General features: G+C 39.1%; 1 protein-coding gene across 1 annotated transcript in view; it reads left to right on the forward strand.

The window, feature by feature from the left end:
- The first annotated feature begins 81 nt into the window (after nt 1-81).
- The window catches only part of ADAM10 (ADAM metallopeptidase domain 10), a 55,337-nt gene continuing 31,813 nt past the window's right edge, over nt 82-23,605 (forward strand). The window contains 2 exon segments of the mRNA XM_075505897.1: nt 82-396; nt 11,646-11,796. Coding sequence (XP_075362012.1) covers nt 342-396; nt 11,646-11,796 — 206 coding nt within the window. The 5' untranslated portion in view covers nt 82-341.

Genomic DNA, 23,605 nt, shown 5'->3' on the forward strand with positions numbered 1-23,605 from the left:
TCGGGCCCCGCCCCTTGCGTGCAGCGTGCGGAGGCGGGGCGGCTTGCCTCGCGCGTTCTGGGCGTGCCCTGCGGCCCCGCCCCGCCGGTGGCGTCGCCGCGCGGGCGGGGGCGGGCGGCCGGAGGAAGTCGCGGCGTGGGGACCGGACCGGAGCGGAGCGCTGCCGGGCGGGGGGCGCCGGGGCGAGCCGCCGATCCCAGCCGATCCGTGGACGGAAACGGTCCTCCAGAGCGGCGGGGGACAAAGCGGAGGGAGGCGCAGAGCTCGCCCCTCCCCATCCCGGCGCCGACTGGGGCGGATGTGCTGTGGGTAGGCGGTGGCGGGGCCTGGGCCCGGTGAAGATGGATCTGGCGGGGACGATAATCCTGCTGTGCTCCTGTGCGGCGGGCGCCGGAGGTGAGGAGCGGCCGGGTCCGCCCGGCCCCGCGGGGCCCTGGCTTGTGGCCGTGGCGCGGGGCTGCCGGCCTCCCTCCCTTTTCCTTCCTCCCTCCCTCCCCGCCGCGGCGCGGCTCGGGGCTGGGGGCGGCGGGCCCCGCTGCTCTGGGCGCCGCGCCTCAGCGCCCCGGCGGCAGGCCGCGGCTGGGCCGCCGGCCGGGGCTCTCCTTTCCGTCGCCCGCTCCCGGGTACGGTCCGCACCATCCTGCCTGGGCCCTCGTTCCCCGCCGCCTGGGGCCGGCCCGGCGCCCCCCTCCCCTTTCCCGGGACTTTCCACCACCGAGGGCCGAGTCAGCTGTCCTCCCCTTCTTTCTTCCTCGGCCCCTCTCCCCCGCCGCACTCGGCTGTGCCTTCCCCTGGCCGGCTGCCTGCTCTCGGCTCCGCTTCAGTCCCTCGGGACTTTCCTCACGGTCCCAGTAGCCGCTTCCCGGTTACCCTGCTCCACCCCGTCCCTCGCCCTCGGACGGGGCAGGCGGCGGCGGGGCGCGGGCAGCGCGGCGGCTCCGGGGAGCTGGTGTCTGGGGAAAGGCGGCGGCGGGCCCCGCCGGCCGCTCCCAGGTGGGCCGGGAAGCTGCGCGCCGAGTGCGCGGGGGCGGCGCGGCTGCCCGCGCAGGTGTCCCGCTGCCCGTGGAGCGGGGCGCGCCCCCAAACCTCGCGTTCCCTGCGGCCGCTTCCCTGTCCCCGAAACCAGGAAGCACGGGTAGACGGAAAGTTCAGCTCGAGGAAATAACAGACGAGCCAGGTTTTTCGTGAAGTGTGACCGTAGCTTCAAGGAGGGTCTCCGCTCTCTCCCAGGCCAGAGAAATTTATGGGGGACGTGTAACTTTGTAACGGCTCCCGTTATGAGTTGTGTTTCAGCATTAGGAAACTATTATTTCTTGACTGTGTCTGGTAATGTTTAATTGGTCAAGTCATGGTATGTAAATAATTTCAAATTTTTACAAGAACAGACACTGGAAAAGGTGGACTTCTGAGGGTGTTTCTAGAGAAGGATGGGTGGAGTGGCTGATAAGGACTTACTTCCTCTGTTTCGTTTGGCACCTCTCCTATTTATCGGGACTCTGCATCTGTGTACATCAATATGTAGGTTTATTAACAAAAAATCTAGCCCTAAATCCTGGTCTCTTACATGTTCTCAAAAAGTAACATCAAAGTATGTGAAGACTTCAGTAGGTTGTACTTGTGGCTAAGCTGTGAGATAAAAAGCAAGCTGATTTGCATGGTCAGAAGTCATCCCGTTATTTATATGATTAGGAGTGGTATACAGAAATGACTTTGCTGGTGACTTTTCCCTCATAAATTCTTGTAAACTATTCAGATATTTCAGACTTAATTATTGGCGTACTCTTCAAGGCCTCTTTGTTTTCTGAACTAGACTGTGCTGGCACAGAATTAATTCAAAGTGATTCATTAACCAGTTGTGAGGATTGTTTCCACTGTTTAATTCTAGGCAGGAAAATATGCCTTAAAGTTAAAATCACAGTAAGCATGTAAAGTACAGTCCTCTGGATATATGGAAGCGAGTTCATGAAGTATATTTTATTTTAGAAATTCATGTTAAATTTTTTCTTTGAGAGAAGAATGGGTACTTTCAACATTTCTGGCACTAGGAAGCACGCCTCACTAGCAGGTAACAGAGCACACATCTTTTGGTGTTTAGCAGTACAGGTAAATCTTTAAAGAAAGCTTAATAACGCTGGATAGAAATCTAGAAATGATGGCTGATACACATCTCCAAAATATCTTACGAAGCTTTTTGGTAAAAGTCTCAACATAATTATGGAAGATTTATCGTAACTCTATGTTGAATTAAAATTACTTTTTAATATTACAATTTTCTATTTTAACTGTGTTCACATTTCTAGGGTTTAGGTGCTGTAAATGTTTTTATTTACTGAAAAATAGTTATTCATTTGCATGCTATTCTTCTAGGCAGGCATTAATATCTGTGTGAAAAAGAGTAAGTTCATGATTCTTGATGATGTTACTGTGAGAGCAGTGCAAACTAGAAACTACTGAAAAAACCCCAACAACTTACCAGTGTTTCATTTGTGTACAGTGCATCTTGTGCTCATTAATTTTACGCAAATCTTGAGGCTAAGTTATACTTATCTGTAAAGTTATCTGGTTTTAAGCCATATAGGTATTAAATAGTAATATTTTTGAAAATTCCATTAATCTGCACTTTTTAAAAAAAGTGTTCTTCTGTATGTTGAGTCTAAGATTGGAATATTTTTACAGGATGCCCGAGTTTGAACTTTTCTTTTAGAATTGTGCAAGGCTTTGTGCCTGTATACCATATTTATACTCTATTGAAATAGTCTTTAGATACTTTAGATATAAAGGTATATTATACATTAACAGAACCAATTATAACTTTAGTTGACAGTTAAGTATGAATCATAAAATCAACGTTTTAAAATACTAAGGTACAACATAACTTAGATGGTTTATTTGAGGAGAAAGATTGGAGTGATTTAATGCCTGAATGAAATCTTTTTGTTTGAAAAATATATTTTCTTCTGTAGTTTATGTTCTTAAAATTCTGTAAAAGCAGTGCAATCAAAAGCAATCACTAGCGTTGCTGGACTAATGAAGTGTACTGCGATGTCTGTATTATGCTGCTTTATAGCTATCTGTATGGTTTATGGTTAAAACGGTCAAGTTATCAGCAATGTGATCTAATAGGTCCTGAAACACATGCTTGATCAGGTTTTGGTATTAGATCACTTTTAGGGTGCTCTCAGAAGTTTTTCTTTCTTTGCTACCACTGAGTAAATCTGACCTTCATAAAAACAAGTGGTCCAGTAGGTCAGTTTGGTTACAGTTTCAATAGTGTGAGAATGAAAAGCCACACCAATTTTTTTATTTAGTAATTGGGGAAAGGTAGAATTTTTTTCAAGTAGATACTGTATACTAGAAGGTAAGATATATGTGCCTTGAATTTTAAGAATGCTTTTAAAAAAAAAAATAGTGAATCTCAGCGTTTTCCCCTGTACCCTTGGAATTGCTTGGCTTAAGGGATCTATTCACTGGCTGGTGCTATTAATAATTTTGACATGTATAAAGTGGTACTTAGTTTGGGCAATATTATTTGCAGCTTTTAGTAGTGTGCTTTGTTGCATGTGATGAAGATGCATGCAGATATATTAAACAGTACGTAATTATCCATACATAATGATGTTCTTTGAGGAACAGAAATAACTGATAGAACCTTTCCTTCTACTTGAGGGTCATTTAAAAAAAGAAGGGGGGGGGAGGGGAATAGAAAATATGAAAAAAAGACCTAATGAGACCCCCAAAAAGCTTGGGTTTAACAAGAGTGATTGTGCTTTGACTAGGCTGATCAGATGCTGAACATCATTGCAAATCTATGATAAATTGTTTGTTTTCGCTGGTACAGCACACTTCAATGTTGCTAGGACTTCCAAGTTGTATCTTAGTGTCTTGTGCTGCTGGATATTGAACTACCTATTTCTCAGTGATCATGGGAGAAATTCTGTTTTTTTCTGGACACATGGGGGAGTTGTGGGAAGGCATTTATGAGCTATTGGCATCTGAGTGATTTAGTTTGCATCCTTGCTATAAATTGAGAAGAATACTAGCGTTCATTAATGTGGCACTCAGACTCCAGCATTTATCTGGGGTTTAAAATAAAAACATTATGAATTTTATATGGCTGGGTGAGATGGTGTCTTGTAAAGGCAGCTGTCGGATGATTGTTTCAGAAATGCCAATGGTCATTAAAAGTAAATAAAATCAGGTGTTTAGATAGTAACTTTGAAATACCATTGCCCAAGAGTCTAAGATTGCAGTTCATGTTTGCTTTTAAAAGGATCTAAAGGTTCAGTTATAGTATGACAGAACCACTGTTATGAGTTACTGCTGTCTGGTGGTCCTGCACTGGCCATGCATTCCTACCTCTCCTCCTTCACTGCTTCTTGTGTTTGATGGCATGAGGAGCCAATTCAACCTGCTAATTTAAACAAAAGAAATTAATCATTTCGTGTCAGGCATGTAACTTCCATTGGTTTATTGTGCAGACCCTAAACCAGTGGGGGGAGGAGGAGCTGAGACTTGCATGGGGGGGGGAGGAAGAGGGTAAAAAAACCCAAACAAACAGACATCTGTGTGCTGCTTACACTGGTGGTGCTGTACTGTCTAGCTGTGCCCTAAATGTGAGTTTTCAGTGAAGGGAAATGATCCTGACTTGACTTTTTGGTTACACGTTTTTCTTTCACCAAAAACTAACTTGACCAGAAGAGAAAATATATTTTTCAGCTGAATCAGTTTTAGTGCCAGCACAAGGGAAGCATAGAAATGGAGTGGATGAAAAAGGGCAGCGGGACCTGCCCTTCTGCTGGCAGTTATGAAACTACAGCCTGAACAAATTCTTCAGTGAAATTCAAGTTGTGAGGTGTATGGTAGGATTACTGGCTTTCAATATACTTAAGCACAGAAGTGCTAAATTTGAATACTATGTACACTCTTTAATGTCCCATGTAAAGGGAACATTTTTTAAGAGAAATAAACTCTATATTGAAAACAGCTTGAAGAAGTACAACTTGCTTTGATTACCTTAATTAAATTATAATAATAATTCTCTTAAAGATACTTATCATATGCTGACATTTCAAATCTGCAAATCAGTGATGATACTTGCAGTAAAATGAGTTGTCTGGTAAGTTAGCCTGGCTGCTGAACAATTACCGGTAGTCTGTCAAGTCATATTCTGTGCTTTATTTTTTCCACTAACAAACATGAGTTGTATTTGAACCATTTGCCTTTGTCATGCAAATCTTAATCTGACTGGTTTAATATAAACTTCACCTTTTAGAACAGTGCACGCTTGATTTATCCTGTTATGGGAAGTTAAATGTTGTCATCTTTTACCATGATATATATATAAACTTAATAAATATTTATGTTTACATTGGTAGACTTTCAATACTGTTTATTACCAGTCGTCTTTATATGCACAAAGCTAGCTTCTGTAAGGATTTCTTCCATAATCTTCCCAGATACTGAAGTTAGTCTGACCAACCTGTAGATCTCCAGGCCCTCCTCCTTGAAGATAGGGATACATTTGTCTTCCAGTTGTCAAGAACCCCCCTCCATCACCATAACCTTTCAAAAAGGTGATAGAAAGCCTCAAAATGGCATTAGCCAGCTCCCTTGGCACGCTTGGCTGCATCCCATCTGATCCCATGGACTTCTGTATATCCAATTGGCTTAAGTGTTCCCTAGCTCATTTCCTTTCCTGCAGGTACTGCTTCACTCTCACAGACTGGGAAGGTTTTGTCTGGGGGGGGAAAGTCTTCATAGTTTTCTCTGGGAAAATAACCATGATGAATGAACTGAACAGCAAATCATTTGGCATAGACCACCAAACAATTGTTATATATGGCTGCTCAAGGTGTGCCAGGAGGCTTATAGCTAAAATCCCATGGGTGATACATTTTACCCTTTGCATAAGCTTAGTTAGAAAGTGAGAATGTATGCTTCAGACTCCCTGTCTGTCCAGTGGGATTTGTGTCTGTTCAGAATGGCAACTGTAGATACTTTCTTTACAGCTCTCTAGGGATGCTGAAGAGCTGTAGACCCTCATACACAAAAATCTTTCACAGGGACTGTCACCTTGAGACATTTGCCTAAATGTTCTGCCTAATTCTGTTTAAAGTCCTTCCCTGTATTTAGTTTTAAGCCCATGAGAATAAAGCTTCATTCCTGAAGGGTTTTTGTTGTAGGAGATGCCACATGTAGTTTAGCAAGTCTTTAGAAGACTATCCTGCTAGGTTCAAAAGCCATCTCATTGTCACTCATGGATATCTGTATCCTAAGGGGTTCCTGTCCTCTACATTTAGGTGATAACGTTGGCTTATTCCACTAGGTTGCCTGGAAAGGCATCATGCCATCTTTGATGTTTGGTTGATGGCAACATGATACATGTAATTTGTAGAGCAGCTCCCTTAAACTGTATCTAGATGCTCATGGTTCAGTGTTCCTTACTGCAGGCTTCCTGATCGTATCGTTATTTGAGAAGATCTTTATCTTGCAGTCTCTATTAAAAAAAATACTAGTTTTTCAATAACAACAAAATAACCACAGTAGTTTGTCACAGAAGTTGAGATCTGTGCGCATGCTATGGTAATGATTTCTTGGGGTGCACTACTCTCAGATTCTGTGATGGACTTCTTCCTTTTTGATGCAGAATCTTCTAATTAAAAAACTGGAGCTAACAGATGTACCTGCCGCATGTACCTCAGTGAAGTCTTCTTTCCAGTTTAACAAACTTTTGCCACGGGATCCTGTAAATTACGTTACCAAGGGTGAGGAGTTACTTATTAAGCTACCTTTGTGAAGAAGATAATCACTTTCGATACGTAGCTGGTTTTATTAGAAGGAGACTGCGTATTAGTTGTAGACTTTGAATCCTATAGCAATGTTAATGTTATACCTGCTTCTGGAAGTGAAAGTAAATGTTCATTTTGAAGCCTTCATTTCAACCCTGTCTGAAGTCCCTTTTTAGAAAAGCTATGAAATAGCATATACTCTAGGTGATATGCAGCTGCTTTGGTTTACCAAGAGGAGAGCAGCAAGAGTGTTTGTGTTAAGTATTCATTATGAGAGTACTTAAAACATAAGGAGTTTTTTGAGTTTTGGAGAAAAGGAAAAGAAATAGCGTTGTTTCCCTGTGTGATCACAGAAAGTATACATTTTGGTTAAGCAAAATGGGTTTTACTTAAAAGCCTCTCTGCTTTTGCTTAGCAGAGAGAACAGTTATAAAGCTTTTTAATGTCAGTAGTCTTTTGCTGTCTTGTCACAGTAGTTAGCACTTAAAAACTATTCTTTGTGACTCAGTTGACTGCAGTTTCTCAGCTTTCCACATGGTCATGAGACCTTGATCAGGTGCAAAGCATTATTGGGTCTTCAGTAAGTTATCATTCTTTAAAACTTTTTTTCTAGGTGCCTGAAGCTGTTCAAAGAGTACCTTGTGATACTGAGAAAAAAATGGCCTATAACAATTTAAGGAATGCATTATTAGAAGCCTCCTACCACAGACAAGTTGAAGACAATTTAACTTTTTAAAAAGTCTTAGGATTATGAAGCACAGAAGTTTACACATTCTGCAGCGTACTAACTCCTTAGTTTTGATAAAATTTTTGAAGTGAGTTATTAGTATCATATTCTAGATTTAGCTTCATTTTAAAATTAAAACTTTAGCTAAGTTTTAGCTTATATCAGTTAATTTTGAAGCTTGTTTCCTTTAGTGTTGACACTTTTGGGTCATATACCTGGAATTGGAAAGCATGTACCTGTAGTCAGGCTAATGTATATTGTGTGTCAGTTTGATATAACAAGTGGACTCAGGCTAATCTTGTTTGGTTTCTAGAAGTTCTTGGGCCATAGGAGGTGTTTCTGCTTCATTCTGTGGGATTGTGTTGGAAGTGATTAGAGAAACATCAGACAGGGACAACATCCTTCATCCTTAAAATTCCTCATGCTGGCAGCTGAAACTTTGAATTTGTCCTGTGTCTTATTTGGATTAGAATTCATGTAGGCTTGCTTAAATCACAATTGTTTTAAATGTTTAAGACACCTAAGAGGCTTCTGGAAAGCTGGATGAGATTGGACTTGTATTTTGAGACTAAGAGTGAGAGGAAATTAGAATAAAGTTTTGTTATTGGACTGTACTTGCAGTCAATGATGAAGAGTCAACATTTGCAGAAGCCTACAGTACTGTGAGGAAATTTGAATATGGTTTATCTGCAGTGTGTCATTACTTGAAATTTAAAAAGATATGGCAATATTATCTTGTGCACATTGCTGCTAAATGCAAGTGATGCATTTTGAAGTATTAATTTACTTAGTCATCTTTTGTGTTGCTCATTGAGCTTATTGGTGGTCAGACATTCTAATCCCTCGAAAAGAAACAGACACTGAGAAATATGTGGTATTAATTTAAAGCAGACCTCATGACAATAAATCCAGGGAAAGGTAAATTTGTATTTTTGCTTATGAAATTGTGTTCTTAGTACAATAACAGATTTTTTTGTTTGTGAAAATGTAACACTACTGAGGCAAAGCTTTAGGATACATTTGCCTTTCATTGGGTCTCCCTGGACCTTGTTGGCATAGATATCTGAAGAAAAATGCTGCATGAAATCTCTGAGAATTCCCACATTTAGGTTGGTCTGAGGTTAAAGTGATTATGAGATATCCTGCCATTTCTTACAGAATTAAGAATTCTGGAGAAAATTGCAGATTTTACTTTCTATTTGATCTCTCAAATGCTGTACTTTGGTATTTTTTCAGGAGAAAAAATAGATGATAGCCCATGTCAGGTTCTTGAAAAATCAAGCATAAACTGAATGATTTGTTCCCTTCCTTAAGGAGGAGGTTGAGGAAGGAGGGTTTTGAAGCTAGGTGAGGAGCGAGGAACGATGGGGCAAACACTTGCATACACACAATTGAGTAAGAACAACGTACGATGAAAAAGTAACGAAACAGAACACAAAATGAAAAAAAAAAGTTTCTACATTCTTGAAGCAGAAACTGGTGCTTAATGTTATACCATTGATTGTGGTTGCCCAACTTTCAGAATGTAGTAGTAAGCACTATGAAATGCAATCCCTATGATATGGAAACAGATCTTACAGTCTTCATGAGGATATGTTTGAAGATTACCGATTCAACCTGAAACTGGAAAACCAGCAAATTGCATGGTCTGTATTCTAATTTCATGTTCTTAGTGTAGATAAGATTGTGTTTGTATACCACAGCTTTCAAAAGACAATTCAGGTTTTACGTCAGGTCTGTCTCTTCATAAATAACAGTGAATTTCTATGTCCTTTTTGTGAAAGATTATGTGTTACAGCTAGTAAAAATGATGATGATACACTTACTGCACTCAGTTTAGCTTTGTATCACCACATTGCATCTCAGTGAACTAAAAAGCTATGGCCAACTTGTTTCAAAAAAACCCAAATAGTTCACTGAAACACCTTCTAAAGTTTTGGGATATGCTTTATCAAAGGGGTCATGTAGGGAAGAACTTGTATGGAAATTTTTACTAAACATTGACAGTGCTGAAACATTCCTTCTACAAATACATTTGGCAATATATTGCTGTCACAGGCTGCTTAAAAGAAAATTTGACTTTTTGCATAATAGAACTGTAGGAGATGGTGCTTACTTTTGAATGATTTGACACACAAAGTAGTTTCTGTAATGAGTAGTTGGTTTGTTCTTCAGAAACAGTTGCTTCTGTGGAGTTACAAGAGGAAAGGATTGTAAGTTTGTTGAGTAAGTGTATAGAAGAATACTGCAAGGCTTTGTTTCAAACAGGTTGAACGTTTGCATGCTAGCTACTGATAAAAGTTATGTATCAAAACATGCAATTACTTCTTGGAGTTTTGAAACATTATGCATCGCTTAATATCTTTAATTCTTTGCTGGCTTTAATGTTTAGTACATCAAGAAACATGACATAATTTGGGTCATATATAATCTGGCTTTGAAATGAGAACCACTGAAATTCTCACTCTTGACTGTAGATTCTAGATATAGATATCTAAATTCCTTATGATTGGTTATTTTAAATAGAAACTGTTTAAAAACCTTTTTTCACTGTGTATGTAAAACATACTATGTGCACTACCTCCATTGCAAAGACACAGTGGTTTGCTCCACAAGTTGTGTGGTGGTTTTGGTTGTTTTTTTCTATTTCTCCACATTATTTTCTACTGTTGGAACTTCTAACTATCTTTTTTAGTCTCTGATAACAGTTACTGAATCACTTCCTCTTAATAATTCTTTCCACAACATCTATGATTACTTTTGGCAGGTAGATGAAATATTTTTTTATGCATAATCTTCTAGTGCTGGTGTTTGATATAAAAGTGTGGTAAAACTTGTGAAGAGTATCAGTGTTGAATGTGCGGAGGCAGGGGATGGAGACCTTGGTAGTGGTCAGGATATTAAAATACACTTCTCGTGAAATACATGCTGTACTGTCAATTTATTGTGCATACATATCTATGATTGCTTGGGATATGTTAACTAATAAGAAGGTGAATCCTGGCTGGAAACTGTGTACTTTTTTGGAAGAAGTGACCAAAATCGGAATTAACCAAATGTCTGTAATGCATATAGTGGCTCCTTGTCTGGAGGAAAATAATGCTATGTTAACTTCCTTACTGTTTTGGTTCTTGTCATTACTGGCCTGTTGGCTGTTTGGTAGGCAAAAGTACGTATCAGCAGTATATCTGATGGGTTTCTAGGCAGCACAAGGAGCTTTCTGTCCTGTTATTTACCTACTAATGCTAACCTTAGAGTGCAAAATACTGTGTTATAGTAATGTCTAATGTCTAGTGTAGATACAGGGCTGATATGGTGGTCCTCTGTATGCATGTTACAGATCTGTGAAGGGCTCTCAAATGCTAGTGCCCCTGGTCAGTTCTGCATGTCCCTTCCTCCATCAGGATGGGAGGACCAAAATCTTTCCCCATTTTCTGTCATGCACTCTTAATGTGAGTCAGAAATATTAGCTTATAAGGAAGTGTCTAAAATAGACTGAACTGAATCTATGTCTTTGGAGATACATCTTTAATAAAACTTTTCCATGTGATAGAACATTCTATGTGATACAAAATGTTGTGTTGCTAGGTGGCATGATTTGCTCTTAATTTTTCTGGATATTTGGCATGTGGAATATAAACATTCTGAGCAGGTACTTCGGTGTCATGAGTGCAGAGTGAAACTGGAAGTACAGGTCTTCTAGGGAACCAGAAGAAAGATGTTCAGCTGTTGCACTTTTCATGTTCAGCTGTTGCACTTTTCATGTTTGGATCAGGTGTGCGTTTCTGAAACATCTCTCAAGCATTCCTGTCTACAGTGACGTAGTTTGCATTGTGGAGTAGTTTTGGAGTAAATGAACTATACTAATTTTGATTGAAATTAAAGTGGAAGATGCCTTCCAAGGTCCACCTAATACACTCTAACTGCAAGTGTGCATTCAGTCTGTGGGACTAGAGTAGAATGAATCTGAAGTGTACAAGGGAGAAAAAAGAAAGCTAAAATACATATAATGTGGAAGTTTGGTCCTCATCACCAGCCATTTTGCACCACAGATCTGCCATACCTGGTAGTGTGGTTGTAACCTTAATAATTTCTCAGACATGCTAAACCTTACTTTTTTCTCTTTTCAGGCCAGTATGGAAATCCTCTAAATAAGTACATTAGACACTATGAAGGATTGTCTTACGATGTGGATTTGTTACACCAAAAACACCAGCGTGCCAAAAGAGCAGTATCACATGAGGATCAGTTCTTGCACCTAGATTTTCATGCTCATGGAAGGTTAGTGATATTTTAAAAGCTATTTGTTTTAAATATTTTATTCATATATGTGTTTTAATTATAGTGAAATGTAAATAGTGAAATACAGTCATCAAACTAATGTTAGCTAGAATACACTAAAATGCAGTGCTTACAGTTTTTATGAAGTATTTGCTCTGATGTCCAGTGTAGGTGTGAAATAGTTGCTTGTAATCACTCATTTGAACTTCCGCTGGCAACTATTAATGTGCTTCGAAGCTTAAACAATGGAATCATACTGGGAATAGAATGGTAGTTGATTCTGAGTTTATAATGCAGCTTTGGCACTTTTTTACAAAAAATATGCCAAACTGCCTGAGGAGATTTAATTGAGAAAAAGTAAAATTTCAAATTGCATTTGAAATTACAAAATAGGCCAAAAAAGTGTTCTGTTTTGTGTGTAATGATGTCATCCATTTTCTGTGCTATTGTGGAATTTAGCAGTTATTTGACATGGAGAAAATATAATTGCTGTTACAAGACTTGCTTTGCCTTGCATTTAACAGGTGATTGTAAGATCCAATACAAAAGTTACATATTCAGTGTGAGCAACTGAAGTATAATTTGTAGATTTCAATTGGGAAGATCTCTTTGTACTTCAGAATTGCCTGCTTTTTGTATAACCAAGGAGAAACAGGAAGAAAGTTAAAATATTTGTGTCTGTATCTTTGTTTCTTTGACTCTCTCCTTTGCATCACCACTGTCTTAATATATTTTAGGAATATATAATGCCCTTGCTTTTCTAATTATTTCAGTTACAATTTAAGTAATTAGAACTTGATAAATAATTGCTAGCCACATGTAGAAACATAGGAAGTTTGACAGAGCAAAGGTAAAACCAGGTCTTCTGAATCTGTGTTTGGAATATTGTTTTATGAGTAAGTGTTCTGCTTCTGTGCCAGCTTGTAATTTCTTCAGGGAATGAAGTGTTGCTACTGGAGGTGTATGCTGTAATGACTGAATTTCAGTGCATGCTCCCAAAAGGTTAGCATTAGGATTGTATTTGTAACTGCTGTAGAATTGCAACGCAAATCCTGAAATTGAAGTCCTGTCCTTAAAACCACATTTTTGGATGCGATTTTTAGTCCAGGGGATTTTATTATTTAGAGAAGAGTCATATAGCTGCTGGCTCTGCTCTATCTTCACAGGCAATCTCTAGTCTTTGCTATTAAATTGTTCTAATAAACAAGACTGTGGAGTAGAATGCTTCAGAGGCTCCTCATATTGTAAACCTCTCCACTTTTAATTTAAATCTCCAGCAAGGTTGCAAGACAGTGAAGTTTAGTTTCAGTCTAATGCTGCCACTCTTAAGCTGCAGGCTGATGGTTAATTTAGGCTTACCAAAGAGAGGAACAGGCCTGACCTCATTCCCAGCATCATCTTTGTGCTAGCACTAGTAGTCTTAAAACCGTGCAAGGAATAGGGAACTGATCCAGCTGAAAATTATTTGGCAAAAATAATGACTTGAAGGGGTGATGGACGGAAGATGAGACCATTCTTTCTGGGAGCAGTCCACACTTCAGTCCACTTGAGCAGGTTCATCTTGTCATTGGTAAATACTCTTCTGTAAAATAAGAGCTCTTAGCTTAGCCTGTGCATTCTATCTGTGTTAATAAGGTGGGCTGAAAATCCTTATCATGTAAAAATGTTAACCGTACCTACGATAATGAGGTCTAAAAAAGATTTCCTCTCTTACTTCATGGATCTTAGTCACACCAGACCTTAGACAAACAGGTTTATAAAGATTTTGATAACAGCTACTATTACTCATGAAGCAAAGTGTTGGTGTTTATATGTGGAATTGATTCAAAATCCCTGTGCTCTGAGGCACAAATCCATCACTAACTGAGGCGGCTGAACAGAAACTTACTATAAGGTCAAACCAGTTCATAATTTAGGATTTTGGTATTTTCCTGTGACACATCTAACACTTTCTGCTGAAGAGAGGGTGGTTGACAGGCTGTAAATTTAGTCCACAAATTCCTGTTAATCGGTCTGAGTGTCTTCTTACAAAATATTTTCATTTTTCTTTAAATATGAATTAGGAAGTATCAAGTGAATTGTGTTTTACTTCATACAGTCTATTTAGTAGCTTTGAAGGTGTGTAGCAGTTTGGAAGACTTTATAAATAGGATTGCCTTTTTGTAGTTGTAGCTAGTTTATTGTGAACAACTATAATTGATGTATGTCATCACTGAGAATGACAACATTAAAACCTTTCTATCAAATATTCTATTTACTTTGTGCTAAGGTAGGAAATAAAGCTTTTGCAAAATACTTAAACCATTTAGATTTAGCCCATGGACTCTTTAAGTGCTGTTTTATTTAAATACAGGTGATGAAACTTAAAGGTATTCAGTCAATGTGAGGTTTGAGATTCTGAAAATTTAAACCTGATTTTTTGAATGGCCTTATACCAAATGGTAGTTAAAACTTTGTCCCTGTGTAATGGTTTATTGGCATACAGCTGTCCAACTTGCATCTCCTTAACTTAATGAAGATACTAAACAGCTGCTACTTACGAGTACTGAAATGATAATGTTCTGTTTTGAGTTGGCTTCTGATGAAATGGCTGTCTCCTGTAGCCAGGAAACAGTGGAAAAGTTGTCTTAATATTTACTCCTATTCACTGCTGGAAACAGAAAATGAAGCTAGCTGGACCACAACAGTTCTCACACTGTATCTCTGGTACCAGTTTGAACTTTATAAACTTAATCTTTCCATTTGTGCCAGAGGAAACACCTGTTGGTCACGTGGCCAGTCAAGATGGGAAAGTGATTTGGCTGCTTATTTTTCAGCCAGATTAATTAGTCATTCAATTCTGTATATAAGCAAACTTGCTGTAAGAAGAAAGGGTGCAGAAATAAGCAGAAGTTGTGAGAGGGAAGATGCAATACTACCCTTCTCAGTGGCAGTGCTGCCATATGCCAGATTAGCATTCATCAAACTTAAGAGTTTCATTGTCCGGAAAAAGGCTGGCAGCTACAAGTATTTTATGATTGTGTAAGTAGCATCTGTTCTTTTCAGTAGACTGATTTAAGAACTGTATTTCATAGTACCTTTTTGTTGAAAAAGATAAAAATGAAATTTAAATATTATAGATTTGTACCAAGTTAAAGTGACCATTTAACCATGGGCTAATAACAGTTTAATAATGAAATAGATACTGTAATGATGGAATTAAACCCAAAGCTACCTTTTTTCACACCAGACTCAGTAGTTCTACAAATGGCTGTATAACATGCCATCATTGAGATACCCTGTCTTATTTAACCTTCATCTGAAAGTTAAATGCTACACAGTGTACTGTTAAGAACAGAAATTTTTCAAAACTTTTATTGTTGGATAATCTAAAATACAACTTGTTATGGCAGATGTAATGAATTAAACCAAACCAGCCACTATTCAATGCTGAAATGCTAGCTTAATAGGGCAGTTAAAATTGCTAAAACTAAGCTATGGATACCTATTTAATTCTTTTGAATCATAAACCCTGTAGCTTAGATGAGTTGACATCATTGCTTCACCAGTGGTGCAAAATGTGCTCATTTCTAAAATGCTTCAAACTGGAAGAAATACGAAGTTTTAAAACAATCCTGGTTATGTATCATAGCTCTTCCGCCTGCCAGTTTATATTGAGTGTTTTAGTGTAAGTTAATTTAAGGTGCCCTTTGAGTCCAGGGAAGGTTCAGACAAAGATAATGAATGCACAGTGTTAATATTAACCGACTAAGTTCCTGGTATAAAGTAGCTTTTGAACCAACTCCACAACCCCTGCCTCCCCTCCTCCCCTTCTCCCCCCCCCCCCCCCCCAAAAAAAAAAAAAAAAAAACCCACCACAAACAAACCAACCAACCCGACCCAGAAATACATAGAATGATTCATAGAAGAGCAATGCCCATGCCTTTGGCACCAGCTTGAGATACAGCGAAGGAATTTAATATGGTATAACTTTCTTTTGCATGTCAAGGTAACATCAGTAGTTTTGAAAATGAAGTTGGGACATCGCTAAAACTGACATTGTATTTTATACCCAGTCACAAAACTTAGTCACAAAATGTGTACTTGCACTTGTTGACTTACTGACCACAACCCTTCCCATGCAGAGAAGTTGGAAAGTTGTTTTCTTCACTTTTTCAGTATAAACATTTGCAATATACTAATTGTAGAATGTCTTAAACTAAATTCCTGTCAACTGTAGAATGTCAGAAATATACTGGATACTTCATTCGTAGCGATTCCATTTTGAGGACAGAGCTTGAAAAACTTGCCTGACATCTGATGTTCCCTGAACTATACCTTTTTACCTAATGACGAAACTGAATTCCTGAGACCTTGATGCATTCAGTATAAAGGAACTACATCTATGTAGTGTTTAACTGTACTGTCAGTCAACTTTTTACTTAATGCATTCCTAATAACTTATGCTTTCTAATTTTTTCTTAAGTTGTCCTATTAATCACCCATCCCCTCTTCTACTCCTTTATTCTGGATTAGTTGATGACTCTCATTTGGGAAAGTTGCCTATGCAACTTGAGTGAACAGTTGAATTTTCAAGTGGTACTTGAGCACATTATAACACCTGCTTATTACTAAATTAAAGATACATTGAGAACTTCTTTCAGATGTTTTGCAATTTAGCTACAGTTCTCCATGTATTTTTATGTAAAATTTTATTTAAAAAAAAAAAATACTGTAACTTGTTAAGTTCAGACATGTTTGTTGGAATATATGGTCTATATATGATCCTTATAATAGGAAAACTGTTACTGGAAATGCTTGCAACATCACTTCTTTGTAAGCCATACAAACAAAAAGACCTTTCATATGGTTATGCTTGTGAATATTAAAGCATTTGCTTGTTGAATATTGTTAGGTTGTTGAATATTGTTAGGTTGTTCTGAGATAGTTTAAGAATATGGGCTTCACTAATAAAAATACTTCTCCATGTTTTAATTTGGGCTTACAAGTCACAGCTGCGAAGTCCAGATTCTTTTAGCCCAGCATATTCATATCTTAAAAACTAGCTCAGTATAGGGGTAAAATCATGTAAATATTAGATTATTATGTCAGTTGGTGCAACTGGAATAACCTGTTCTTCAGCCTCCACCAACTTACACAGTTCATCTGGACTCAAAAGTACTTACTTTTTTCTACTGTGCTCCAAAATGTAATGGACTATTATATCATATTTTCAGATCAGTCCGCATAAATGCTTGTAGAGGTTTGCATTATGACAGTCAGAAACTTGAATACCTTCTAACTAATGATGAAAAACAAATTTTGCTTCCAGTGCATTAAAAATCAGTGATACTGGTCATTTTTTAGTGATCCTTGGCGACCATTCGACACTTTCCTTCTCTTGTCTTATTCACCAGAATGTTCTTGCCTACTGTTCTGCGTCACTACAAGGACATACCCCTATGTATTGAAAAGAGCATGCATCCAGCTCTGCTCTGTAACTGTAGAACTACAACAATAAGCGGTGTTTGGAGGGGAGGAAGTTTAGAAAAATCTTATCCTGTCCTTCTTGGGTTTGTATGGGGAGGAAAGGAGGGAGAAGAATTTTTGTCTTCATGGTTCTATATAAAAAGGCTAAAGTATGCATGTGCCTAATGTGGCAAGTCCAGTGGGCACCAATATTGATCATTATTCCTTCAAATAACTTGACAGCTAAAGTGCCTATCAGTGCTTTCAAAAGTGACACTGGGTGCCAGGATTCAGGAAGATGCTGTAAGGCAAGCTTCCACTTGAGGTTATTTTGCCTGGTTATGTCAAAGTGCTGAGAGTAGTGTTTGATCAATAAGCAGCTGAAAAAAAACTGCACCAGTCTCACTACTGCTACTAGTAGTGCACTGCATGTAACCTTTTTTTCCTGTAGTTAATGAGCAAATTTTCTACAATGTCTTTATTATTAAGAAAATGCAGTGTAAAGCTCTAATATGTTGCAGAGTGACCATGTGAGTCAGCTGCTAGGTAAAAATGCTTTAACTGTCACTCAGTTTGGAATAAAGTTCAATAAATGATTGGTTCTTAAATGTTCTACTACCTTTTACAATGTTTTGCATTGAGCAGAGGAACTTTTATAACAATGAGAACTTGCATATTGTGAAATTGTGTGGCTTTGGGTCTTAATCTGTGCTCCCTGCACCATTTGACAAGGCATATTTGTGAAGCAGTGTTTGCTGATTGGCTTTAATATTGAGTTTTCTGTGCAGGTATCTCTTTCATAATTATTTTGAACAGTGATCAATCATACATTAGTTGAGCTTTCTGGTACAGTCCTGAATGGTAGGAGCGGACCACAAAATTTCAGAGTTCTTAATTAAGTATGAGTTTATTCTTGGTTCTATAGTAGTCTGTAATCCTTTGTATTGCCTTCCTTACTCAGAGCTGTTAAATCTTTGTGTTTAAACAAGATGATTGTTGATTGTATTTGAGTACGTTATGAAAATGAAGGAGGCTGCCTGCACAGAAATCATATTTGATATGTTGAATTTCAAAGGTGATGTGAGCATGCTGCCATGCTGTCTGAGATAGACTGAAGTAACTGAGCTAGTTACTCTTGGATTAAAGAGGACTTTATATTGTCACCTTCTGTTTTTTTTATTAAACACTAGATGTTCTTTTTATGACATTTAATTTATTTTTAAGTACCTTTGTAATTGTGCATACAACATAGTACTCAATTCATGAAATGGCTTTGTCTTCTACATTCTGTGAGTCTGTCAGAACATAAAGCAGATCCACTGTTACTGGACTAATCTGAAAATTTATGTTGTGTCTGATTTTCAGTTCTATGTGTACTTAAACACCCTCCTAAGCAGGCTAACTTCTTAAATAGGTTGTTTTAGTGGTCATCAAATAGGACTGACTGGTTGGCTTCTGTGAAACTTATATGAATTATTTCCATGAATTTTACTAGGTGAATTTTTTTGCAAGGTTTGCTTACTACAACTCATTTTAGGCTGTCCTGAATTTAAAAAGAAAAAAATAAAAATCTCTTTAGTTCTTACTGTAGTCTTTTCAGCTTGCTTCAGTGCTCTGTGACTGTTCTTCAATCATCCCCTATCATTGTACCTTTTAAGTTACATACCTTGACAAATAACTTGCCAGGCAAGAGACCCATGAATCAGGTCTCAATTTCTACACCTGTTTTGTCAAAAAAAAAAAAAAACAAACCAACAACTCACCACCAAAAAAAACCCAACACAAAACCACCTTGAGTTGGCGCTTGTAGGTAAAGCAATTTTATCTTGCAGAGAATTGGGAAGCAGGGACCTAAGTTCTTACTCATTTTTTAAATGAAATTAATCTAAAAAATATTTTAGAGCCTGGATCTGTGGGTTAAATGTCTTGCATTTTATAGGTTTAAATACAGTGAGCTGGAATACATGTAGCCCTCGGGGGGGAAAAAAAGGCATTTGGAGTTTCACTCAGGTTTCTCTAGGAAACGCCTGGTACAGTGGCATCGGACTGGTGAGACTGCCCAGCTGAGGCACAGGGTTTCCCAGCCGTACTGCTAAAATTGGTATTAATGCTTTAGAACTTTGCTCCTTGGCTAACAAACTTGAGTAGACATAGCCATGTTCTCAAAAAGCCATGTTCTTAAAATGGAAACTAGTAGACTTAAATGAAAGTATGTAAGCTATGTGCTTCATATGTGCTCATTAATTATCAGCTAGCAGATTTCTCTTCTTTCTATGTCTTTATTTGTTTCACTAAGAAAGCTTCTTTCTAAACTAGTTTCTTAGTTTGAATTCATGTAGTAACTTTGATGCCTTGTGATTTTATTCTAGTACATCTTTACCTGTTTTCTTTTTTTGATCTCGCGTTTTTGAATTACATTAGAATATGGTACTGCATATAAATGTTCAACTTTATGTAAATAGAAATGGGAAGGTTATTTTGGATAAGCAGGAAACTAAGTGGCAGAATCTGCACTTAACTTCCCAAAGAAGTTTTACTGAAAGGGAAAAAGAAAATCAACCCTGGGTAAAGATTATTCTGCTCTTAAAATCTGTACACCATACTCTTCAGGACTCAGAGGGATACTTGACTGACTTTTTTAGACTGTAAATTAGCCAACATGTAGCTACTTGTAATCCTGCTTGGATGGTTTCTGTTACCTGAGCTAGTTTATGTGTTTGCAACTATGTATATCAAGAATAATCAGTGGCAAATTGTTTAGTATGAAGGTTGCATCCTCAGTTGTGTTCTTCTAGAATAACAAGCTTAGCCAGTCTGACTTCTGAAGGTCAGGAGAAATCTCTGCACAATCACAAGTGCCACCCGAGAGGTGTCAGTGGAAAACAAACATAAGCTGCAAGCATTCTAGCTGGGATTGCTGAGCAATGCAATGCTATAGATTGTTATTTAGATAAGTACTTACTAGAGGATGATACCCTCTATCTGCATCTAGGTGGGTAATAGAATGATAAACCTGGAGATCCTATCATGTGCTGTTTCAAAGATATGTTTTCTTTAGTGTCAGTAGCAGGACCATGGGAATTGTCAGTTAAATGATGGTGGAATATGTTGTGTGGGTTTAATGGTAAGTGAAAACAGTGTAAAAAATAATCATGTCCATAAGTGTGATGGTTCTGTAGACTTAGCTTGTGAGTACTTTAAACCCACTGTTAAGTTGTTAAGCTGTCTTCTAGTTAATATAGTTCAGGGTTGGAATGAGCCTGACAGTCTGTGGGAACTGAGTTTAGATTTTGGCATGCCTCATGTGGAAGCAGTTAGAAAGAAGGGCTCAAATTATTCTCCCCTTCCATTTATAGACCCCCTTCCATTTTTCAGAGAAGAGAGTCTTTGACTTCTTAAATGGGAAAGGTAAGGATAAAAGACTTGCACCTCAAGCAGAGTAGTATCTTCTAGATTCTGACTTGTGAGGAGGCTCATGGAGGCACAGCTGCAAAGACTTTTTGTGGCTCCGACTGAGGAGAAGAGAGTTTGAACCTAAATGAACTGTCCTTGTACTGGAGTCACGTTCCATACTGCCACCAACCCGTCACCTTCTGTTTCCTTTTCCCAGCCACTTCTTCCAGCTGTGGAGTAATTCCTCCATCTCCCTTTTTTTTTTTTTTTTTTTTAAACAATCTCCTCTGGTCACTGAGTGATTCTGCCTACTCAGCCTGCCACTGGTTACAGCAATTTCTCTGAGGAAAGGTAGGAAAGGGAAAGCACCAAGTGCCCTTTTGTGTACCACTGATAATAGCTCTTTCTGCCAGTGTTGGAAAAGTCTGCAGACTTGCTATCAGCGTCCCAATATGTTGGACATGCCATCATGGCAAAGTCACTGATCTTAGAAGGTAACTCATACTAAAAAGAAATGGAATAATAGATTAAGTATTAACTCTTAAATGTGTACCCTTATGTTAATTTTACCAAGTGCTGTCAGTATATACACACAGCTTTTTTTTTTTTTAAAGTACTTGCTCTGTGATTAGAGCATAGGATTGACATAGCTCGAGCCCATGGGAAACTACTGGGTTTTAGCTAAGCGTGATGCTCTCAACTATTTTTTTTTTTCTTTAATTGTCACTGAGTTGCTATGCTACATACTTGCAAATCTGACATAGTTTCTCTGAGGTAAGCTAAAGTGAAATAAAAACCTACCTCTTGATAGTCTTTAGGGTACTGCCATTAATGAATAATTATCAAAGCAGATTATATAACAGTATAAACAGTTTTACCAAAAATTGTCTTCAACCAAATGAGCAACCATACAGTAACCAAGTAATGGCCTGTTACCATATCAGTTTTCAGATACGTGTTAAGACAGGAGCAGTAACAAATAAGCAAGGTCAAAACTTGGTCTTAATTGATTTAATTCTAGAGACCACTACTGCTGGGAAATGTTTTATGCAAGGTAGTAAGTGTGTAAATAAAAGAAGCATTATTTTTCTGGAAATAGTTAATCTTCTGCCTGGTGTGTAGCTAGGCTAGGGAATAGCCCTGCCAACTAACCATTTGTTTGAATCGGTCATTACAATTTGGAGTCTCCCCTACCTGTAAACTGGCATCTCTTCAGTGCAGTTAATTTCATTGACACTTCTAATAGTACATTAAGATGTCTCTGCATAGCGATAAAAATGGAATTTACTTTCTCTACTGTAGGTTTCGTGTAATACATGGGGTTTTATGATTAACAAATCACCAAACTTTAAACAATGGTAAAGTTGTTAATTCTTGGAAGTAGAGATGAATAGACACTTGTTTCCCACTACCCCCTGAAGTTGCCTCTCTTTCCTCCTCCCTTTTTTGGTGGGGGAGAACTAAAGGAAGATTTGTCACTTCATTTTTCATTACTAAAAGGGTGAACAGTCCAGACAGATAATCCTATTCCCATCAAGCATGTTTGAATGACCAAAAAAAGACCTGTTTAAAAATAGCGGTGAGACGGTCATGTTGTCAAATTGTTAAACTAAATTAAGAAATCAAATGGTCAGAGAATTGTTATTGTGAAACACAGCTGCATTATTTCATATTTGAAATGGTTCTCTAATCCTGCAAATAGAGCTAATTTTATTAGTAAATAGATAATTAACTGCATGGGTTAGAATTTGTAGTGTTAGTTATGTACTAATGCAGAAAGTAAGAAAGGGGGAAAAATGAATCACAGAATCATATAGGTTGGAAAAGACCTTTAAGATCATCAAGTCCAACCATAAACCTAACACTGCCAAGACCACCACTACACCATGTCCCTAAGCACCTCATCCAAACGTCCTTTAAATACCTCCAGGGATGGCGACTCAACCACTTCCCTGGGCAGCCTGTTCCAATGCTTGATAACCCTTTCAGGGAAGTAAAATTTCCTAATATCCAGTCTAAACCTCCCCTGGTGCAACTTGAGGCCATTTCCTCTTGTCCTATCACTTGTTACCTGGGAGAAGAGACCGACCCCCATCTCTCTACAACCTCCTTTCAGGTAGTTGTAGAGAGCAATAAGGTCTCCCCTCAGCCTCCTTTTCTCCAGGCTAAACAACCCCAGTTCCCTCAGCCGCTCCTCATAAGACTTGTTCTCCAGACCCTTCACCAGCTTCGTTGCCCTTCTCTGGACACGCTCCAGCACCTCCATGTCTCTCTTGTAGTGGGGGGCCCCAAAACTGAACACAGTATTCAAGGTGCGGCCTCACCAGTGCCGAGTACAGGGGCACGATTACTTCCCTAGTCCTGCTGGCCATGCTATTTTTGATACAAGCCAGGATGCCATTGGCCTTCTTGGCCGCCTGGGCACACTGCTGGCTCATATTCAGGTGGCTGTCAACCAACACCCCCAGGTCCTTCTCTGCTGGGCAGCTTTCCAGCCACTCTTCCCCAAGCCTGTAGCGTTGCATGGGGTTGCTGTGGCCCAAGTGCAGAACCCGGCACTTGGCCTTGTTAAACCTCATACAATTGACCTTGGCCCATCGATCCACCCTGTCCAGGTACCTCTGCAGAGCCTGCCTACCCTCCCAACTTGGAGGAGATCAACACTCCCACCCAACTTGGTGTCATCTGCAAACTTGCTGAGGGTGCACTCGATCCCTTCGTCCAGATCATTGATAAAGATATTAAACAGAACTGGCCCCAACACCGAGCCCTGGGGAACACCGCTTGTGACCAGCTGCCAACTGGAGTAAACTCCATTCACCACCACTCTTTGGGCCCGGCCATCCAGCCAGTTCTTTACCCAGCAAAGAGTACACCCGTCCAAGCCATGAGCAGCCAGTTTCTCCAGGAGAATGCTGTGGGAAACCGTGTCAAAGGCTTTACTGAAGTCTAGATAGACAACATCCAC

Source organism: Mycteria americana, chromosome 6 (genome assembly GCF_035582795.1).
Source record: "Mycteria americana isolate JAX WOST 10 ecotype Jacksonville Zoo and Gardens chromosome 6, USCA_MyAme_1.0, whole genome shotgun sequence".
Taxonomy (NCBI): Eukaryota; Metazoa; Chordata; class Aves; order Ciconiiformes; family Ciconiidae; genus Mycteria; species Mycteria americana.